General features: G+C 35.4%; 1 protein-coding gene across 1 annotated transcript in view; it reads right to left on the reverse strand.

Moving 5' to 3' along the window:
• The window catches only part of LOC115887066 (monocarboxylate transporter 10), a 59,706-nt gene extending 56,409 nt beyond the window's left edge, over positions 1-3,297 (reverse strand). Inside the window, exon 1 of the mRNA XM_030906391.1 lies at positions 2,830-3,297. Coding sequence (XP_030762251.1) covers positions 2,830-3,109 — 280 coding nt within the window. The 5' untranslated portion in view covers positions 3,110-3,297. The remainder of the gene's footprint in view (positions 1-2,829) is intronic.
• Positions 3,298-8,483: the final 5,186 nt, after the last annotated feature.

Here is an 8,483-nt window from a genome sequence, read left to right on the forward strand (position 1 = left end):
ATCATTAATTTTAATTATTGAAAATGTGTTCTTATTTCCACATCACCCAAGAGGTAAAGTACGCGCCATGCGTTTATTTTAACGTGGTCTCCCCGGAGGCCTACTCCACTAGATAAATTAAAAACTTTAACTTATCTGCACAAGCCCGACGGACCTGGCTCATTGATGTCAAAGTCGATCGTGTCTGCTGTGCTGGGCTCATCAGGGTGGTCTCTTAATTCGTCCAATCCTTCATCTTCAGTCGCCAGAGGGATATCTACAGGCAAGTCCAACTCCTCTTCATCGGATTCGTCGAGTGACACTTCAGTGACGTTGTCAGAGGATTTCCCATTGCAGTATGCACAAATCATTGAACATTTTAATCCTGCTTTTCTGCATCCGCAGGCTTTATCACAGTTGTTGGTTTTGCATTTACAGGATAAAAATGCCAATAGGGATTTTGGAGCTGGATCTTTCAACGTTGTGAGTGGAGTAATGCTTTTTTTTTAATGTTTTTGTTTTCTTCCAAACCCATTCTTCGGCATCTTTGGTACAACCAGACCAATGCTAAATCTGGTGGTAAGTTCGCAATGAATGCTGTCCAGCACCAAGTCCAGCACGACAATTAATTATTCATAAATTAATGAACGAATTAATGATACGCGACTGTTTCATGACAAAATTGAAGAAACTAAACTAAAACTAGTTTTAGTGAACCCTAATCGACATTTGATTTCGGAAAATCGACTATAAATATATCATATTTTACGCAAAATTGTAAAATTTCTAGTAATTTTGTGCCTAAACGATTGATTGGAGGTCTCAACCAAGTCTCAACCTTGGGAACAAGGGGGCAACGCATTGTATCCTCGCCTCTCTTACTTCTACATGCAAGGCTCTGTAGAAGTGGACCGACTAACCCTTGCCGTGTATCACCAGCTTTGCCAGAACTCCAATGTAAGGACATCGAGTTGCCGAATCATCAACTCGAGGAAGGAGGACCATGATCAGGTCCTCACATAGGAAGTGACTTCAAATCCAAGGAGGCAATAGAGAAAAAGAGATATAGTCTCTATTATAGATCCGGGACAACACCGGTATCGGGTCTAGAGGGAGACCAAGTTAAAGAAGTAGAGAGTAAAATAGAGACTGATCCTCCAGCCTCCACCTCAAGGGTACATCAGCCGGAGACAAGCTCCTCGATTGTGATACAGAGGGCTAAATCCCAGCCATGGAAAGGGGTTTAGCCCCCCATACCCTCGCAGCAGGTAGATGTCCACTCCTCCGAGGATGGAAAATGTCGTCCCCATACAACAGGAATATCCCCGTGTATGATGAGTTATAACTCAAGAAAGGAGACAAAATAGATCTTTAAAGCCCCATCTATAACATAACGTTTTGCCTTACGTCTTAACTGTGCAGTCAAAACGCATCAAGTAAAACATTGTGTGTAGACGAAAAAATAGACGTTTTAATTGAACTGAACTGAAGTCAGAAGACCATCAGTTCTGTATAGACGGACTTCCGCTTTAGCTGACATGCAAAACGTTAAGAGGTACGGTAAAACGTTATGTCTAGACGCAGCTTAAGGTGTTAAAAACCGAATTGTAATTATTTAAAACAGATTCATGGTTAGCGAAACGTCCAGGGTAACAAAAATGTATTATGGTGTATTGCTTTTTAAATTGGGTGTATTTTTTCTCAATATACAGGGTGGTCAGAACTGTATTCCGGAAACTTCGGCAGTATATTCTGCAGATAAAAATAAGTAAAAAAGTTCGTATACATGTATGTCCTAAAATGCTTAGTTTCGGAGATACAGGGTGTAGAAGTTTCATTTTTATTTCGATTTTTTCCAAATAATTTATGAAGTAACATCAATATTTGGATGAAAATGCATGTCTGAGAGTTTTTTGACATGAGAAATTTGATTTTGATGTCAATATGACTCCTATTTGTAGAGGGCGCCACCTACATGTGTTTTAACTGTTTTGAAGAGTAAAAAACTTTTCGAGTAAAGAGTTTTTGTATAAAACTACAGAGTGAAAAAATATACATTTCCGTAACTTTTTACGCTACGAGCTACGAGATGGCTACGAGCAACCGTTTTCAAGATATTTAGAATGGAAATAGTCAATACATGTCATTATTGACAAAAAATATACACCTTGAGTAGATATTGACTTGAATGAAATAATAAATTTGGTAAATTTTTATTTTTTTAAATTAATTATAATTTTTTCTGTAAAAAAATTATGATAAAACAGTTTCTGTTAAACTTTTGGCACAAAAACATTTCAAATTTATGATCTTAGTCTAGTAACTACCGTATGATCGAATAAAAACGGCGTCAGCGATGGCTATGAAATGAAGATCGATGACATTTCCCATATAAAATGACAGCGATCTTCATTTCATAGCCATCGCTGACGCCGTTTTTATTCGATCATACGGTATTTAGTCAACATGTTTAATTTATGTCAATGATGACAGGTATTGATAATTTCGGTTCCAAATATCTCGATAACCATGACTCGTAGGGATTTTGTAAAAAAAATTATTTGGAAAAAATCGAAATAAAAATGAAACTTCTACACCCTGTACCTCCGAAACTAAGCATTTTAGAACATACATTTATACGAACGTTTTTAATTATTTTCATCTGCAGAATATGCTGCCGAAGTTTCCGGAATACAGTTCAGACCACCCTGTATAATAATTAAAAAGAGAAATACTATTTTCAAAATTAAAGGTTTGTGGAACATTTTGAAACACTTTATATTTTTTTGAATTACCTATATTTTTTAAGTTACAATTAGGGTAATGATATTATTAAAAAAAACAACTCACCAGCTTTTCCTGAGGCGTTCGGCACCCCTTCCTTTTCCAGCGACTCGAATAACTGGTTGTACAGCACCCCATGGCAGTTGATCACACCAAACAAAATCCCATTGCAGAAGAACGACCCTACCATTATGGACCAGGCTCTGACGCCCCCATCGACAGGTACGTAATCGTCCACGTTTTTCCTCGGTACCACCGCCGAGGTTGCGGTACCGTTGGAGATGGTCGTTTCGTTTTTGGACAGGAATTTCGCATTTTGTTCGATATCGGACCCACGGTCGGGCATTGTTTCATTCACCAGGCGTACGAGTACGCCTTTTACCAGGAAAATAACGCGGCTATCTCATTACTGAAGCGGGTCCCACGTGTATGACAATCAGCTGTTCGAACGGTGACGCTGCTGGAGTGCGCGTCTGTCAAAGTGCTGCAGCAGCGATCGACGACAGGCGAATAAAATCAAAAATCAAAAGTCAAATGACGCGCGCGGTTTTCGTTTGTTCGGTTAGCCGCCTGCTAGGGTTTGAGATGCGCCGAGAGAGAAATGTAAGATGTGCGCATGCATCGATACAGTGGGATTTTCCTGCTGGACTGCTGGAGCGCCTCCGATACGAGGGGCGGTCGATACGTAATATTTTGCTAGATGGAATTATTGTACGTATCTCTTTGAACAATTGAATGAAATACATTAAAGACAGAAGCTACGGTATTGTAACCATTTCGCAATACCGTTTTTGTCAGTTTTGTTTAACTTTTTCTTGACAAATTTGAATTTTTGCAAATTTGGTGCGCTTTTCTATGTTTATTTTATATGATTTCCTCTTTAATTTATAATTTTATATTACAAATTGTACAAATCTGTAAAAATATTGTGACACGACTTAAATAACAGTGAACTTATATTGTATTACCACAGATAACACATTTATCTCTGGTATTACCCTTATAGAAATACAGGGTTCGGCAATAGTGCGTCGGGCATCTGTAGGTCCTGTAATAAAAAAAGTTAGCCACCCTGTATATTATTGCATTTTTCGCTTTCTTTTTTATCACTTTACAGTTTTTCAGGCTTTTTTCAAAAAATTATTAAAAATACAAGAAATGTCCTGAAATCAAAACTATATATACTAGGTATTTACTGTAGTGGGTCTGTACTTACTTTTCTACAAATATCGTAATCTTTAACCATACAGGGTGTTCAAAATTGTATGCTAAACTTTTTAAAATATAAAATAGTTTTCCTTCTTTTTTTAAATGGAACACCTTGTATATTATTTCTTTGTTGGATGGATATTTAAAAAATGAACATTTTTTGTATTTAAAGTGTTTTAAAATTTTCAGCGGTTTCGCAAATATTCACAGTTTTGTTACATTTGGCTCTTTCAACGGTAAAATACCAGACAAAAATTATTGGGTGGCTTTGATAAAAAATTACTGTTGAAAACCCCATATTATATAATACCACGAATATCCAAAAAACCGTTAAAAATTCTGAAATACTTTAAATACAAAAAGTGTTCATTTTTTATTCTCCATCTAATAAAGAAATAATATACAGAGTGTTCCATTTAAAGAAACCAAGAAAAACTATTTTATATTTTAAAAAGTTTGGCATACAATTTTAAACACCCTGTATGGTTAAATATTACGGTATATGTAAAAAAGTAAGTACAGACCCACTACAGTAAATACCTAATAGAGTTTTGATTTCAGGACATTTCTTGTATTTTTAATAATTTGAAATAAGGCAGAAAAAAAATATTTTTTTTTACTTATTTATTAATAAGGTTAAAATCTTTGAAACTAACAAAGCATATTTAATAATATCTTAGGATTATGTAAAACGATCAAAAAGAAAGCCAAAAATGCAATAATATACAGGGTGTTCCATTAAAAAAAATCATCCTTTTCCACTCGCACTTTTTTGAGCCACCCTGTGGAAGTTAAAATATTTTCCTGAAATACCATCCTACTTTTTTCATCCTACTATTACAGAAGCTACAGATGCCCGACGCACTATTTCCTATTTCCTGACCCTGTATATATTGCTTCTTCCCCTAGGAGATGCAAGACCTTGTCGTTGGTGGGGAAGCTCCTGGTCAGGTGCTGGGGGGAATCCCCCCTAGCACTTGGCTTAGTTTAAGAAGCATCTCACTCATCGTCTTGTCCCTGACTGTAGTGTCGTGGCTAGGGAATTGCACCAAGACATATAACGATACCGGGCGGGGCTACGGACAGCCTCAACCTTGGGGCACCCCATTGTATTTTACCCCTTACTTCTACATGCGGGGCTCTGTAGAAGTGGACCGACTGTCCCTAGCGACTCATAGGAACACTATGAGATCTGGTAATAATAGTAATAAAAACATCACCGGTGAAGCTGTGGGGAAACCCCCTAGCGACACTGGGAACAGTAACAATGAAAGTTCCAAGGGGCCAAACCCAAAGAGAACTACAGGAAAGGTGGCTAACACTTGCGTGAGACCATCCTCCGCAAGTGGCATACAAGCTACCACCTCATCCAAGGGTCGGGAGCCTACCTCCTACATCTAAACCCAACAGGCGACACAAGCTACCGTTTCGTCTACCCGGCCTGGGTCGTAGCTCCTCGACTGTGAGGGACACGAGTCTCCGTAGGAAGTCCTGGGACTGTATGATGAGTTATAACTCAAGAAAGGGGGACACAATAGATCTCTAAGGTCGCAGAGATTAACCCCCCTCCCACTTATTCTAAATTTTAAATATATTGCTTAAATAATTTTATTGAATTTATCTGTTTTCATTAATCATTCATAAAATTTGACCATTCTCCAATCATTGTTATAATGAGAAAAGTTACATGAAAAAAACTATACTTACTTCAGATAAAATAATAGTCTTCAGAAAAATGTTCTTCCGATAGAAATACTTGTACAACATATTTACTATTTACAAATGAAAATTTGGGATTTTTTGCGAACATAACTTTTCTTATTTTCCTTTACCTTCTAAAATGTACTTTTCCTCTGATATTTTCTATGGCGGCGTTTATAAAATTAAGAGTACAGTCAAAATTATATAAAAAATCAATTTTAAAAATGAAATAAAGATCATTTAAGTACTATAAGAGGGTTAAACTATAGTGCAAAAAATTCTGTAAAGGACAAACCTATTATGTTTGATTAAGCAGGATATCTGATATTATCTGCACATATATAATTATAGTTATTTAATATTGCTGCATTCTTTTTTATATTATTTACTTCATTAGCATTCTATACCTAATAAAATGTTTAGGCGTGTTTTAGTTGATGAAAAAAACACAAAGGCGGGTACTTATACATATACATTATTATACAAGGAGATACAGAAAATAATATCCAGTAGATTTTTAAAGAAATCGTAAGGCATGTACAAGGTGCCTCATTTTTGTGTGTTTTAAAGTTTAAAGGGTTTCCCGTTTATGAGTAGAGACACAATGATGCAGTTTTCACATCACTGTGCTTCTTCTTTATGAAACTAAAGATTCTAGACACAGATTGGTCCTAGCCTTCTTAGTTCCTAAAATACAGAACGAATTTGATAAGTTTGACTCAAACTTGTGTATTTTTAAATAGGATACCCAGTATATTACTTTTTATTTTATTTGTCTGGTTATAAGCTTTCGAAAAATATATAGTCTATACTTATTTTCATAAACAATGCATTATTTAACTTGTTAAAATAGGTGGCTTGTTTAAATTATAGGTAAACAATAAATCAATCAAATAATATATTTGATGTCAAATTTTGGTTATTGGCCATTTCACGTTAGTTTCTAGTTTCTATGTGTAGAATTATTACACAAGTGCATTAGAAATATCAAATATCAATAACTCTGATTGACAGCGTGTTATCTGAAAGCTGCGCCATTTTCAGTGCAGTTTATCAAGATAACGCGATGAAAAACAAAATTATCAGGTTACATTAAATTAAATAAATTAATGTTTTATGATAAAATGTTAAATAATGCATTTTTTTAGAATAATATATTTTTAGAAAACTCATAACAAGACAAATAAAATAAAAAATAATACAGTGTCCCATTTAAAAAAAAAAATAGCTTTGCCCTTTGAATAAGAAGACTAAGGAAGGAGCATATCAAAAATCTTAGGTACACCGCGATGGGCCTCAAATATGGCCGACTTAAATTCCGGTTTATCAGTGTCGTTCTAATTTTATTTAAAAAATGTAAAATTATGATGTAGGGTAGACGTGGGGTAGACTCAATAATTTGTTGTTTTATTTTACGTTGTGAATAAATGTTGGTAGTTATTAAAATTGTTATAAAAATATATAATTCTAATAAAAATAGATGAGTTATAATAAGTATTTATTAACACAAACATCCGATACGCTACTGAAGCAGGTAAGTCAAATTAACGTATCTAAGTTCTTTGACATCTAATCTTTGACAAGTAATAAATAAAAGCTAAAATGCTTCTAAAATGCAAGAAAAATACATAATTTAGTTAATTTAAGTGAATTTCATAAATGATCGGTTTACTACACGTATGTATATTATATAGTCACTTACTAGCGAAAAGTTGTTCCATTATTTCACTCAATTTTTGCCGAGATCTACTGCATGCTACACAACCAACTATTTTAGAGTATTTTTCGATAAATCGCGATAGTGTCACTGTTAATTTAAGTTCTGCCACAATTTCCATCTAGATTTACTACCTTTATAAAACTATCAGTAGTAGAATAAATAATAAATAACATAAAATAAGCTCTGTAAAGACTGACAAATCCACAAAATTTCAAATCAAATTCAAATGTGTCAAACAGAACTGTCAAGGATCCCCACCCTAGAGTGCTTTTTCCGCCCACCATGCATGAATACGTGGATAGCATTATGCTCCTTCCTTTAGTCTTCTTATTCAAAGGCTTTGCCTCATATTTCGAAAATGACAGCTCCCAGCGAAAAATCAGTTACGCCATTGGATTTTACGTGAAAAACTCTATGGGACTCAGTTTTTACCTTTTTGGATAAGGGTGCGTACAGGCTGAAAGAGTCGCGTCGAATTTGAATCAATTCGCTTAACTGGGCCGTTCAAGCAGAAAGCGTCGCGTTTGGCGTTGCGCTAGCGTCCGCTGAGCGTCTGGCGTCGAATTCAATCTAAATTGTTTATCGGCGAAATTTGGAGCGTTCAAAATTGTCACATATAGAAATATAAACTTGCGTAATCGGCTATTTAAAGAAATTATATCTATCTCTATTTTATATTTTTGAAATTTATAATATAGGTAATATCTTTATTTAACTACTGTCTCTTTATTTTTTAGGTTGGTTCTCCGGCATTATTTAAATGCAGAATATGACATTTCTAATGGTAACATTAAATAAACTGCTCTCGTTAAAGCCATTTTACAAACTAGAAATGTAAAAAACAGCCTCACAAGACGCCGATCTGGCGCTTCCAGCCTGAACCCCACCACGCGACGCTCTCAGCCTGCACGTACCTTAAGTTATAAGATAACCTGATAACCTAGATACGGAGGGAATCGGAAAATGCAAAATTTTCAAATTCGCCCTGTATGTCGATCAGGAACTAAGAGGGCTATAACACAGCTATGAAGCAACCGCAGCAGAGAACCGTAAAGAACAGTCGGCAGTCGTAATATTGCATTAGCAACAC

The sequence above is a fragment of the Sitophilus oryzae genome, unplaced genomic scaffold (assembly GCF_002938485.1).
Source record: "Sitophilus oryzae breed Bouriz unplaced genomic scaffold, Soryzae_2.0 scaffold_1146_pilon_pilon, whole genome shotgun sequence".
NCBI lineage: Eukaryota > Metazoa > Arthropoda > Insecta > Coleoptera > Curculionidae > Sitophilus > Sitophilus oryzae.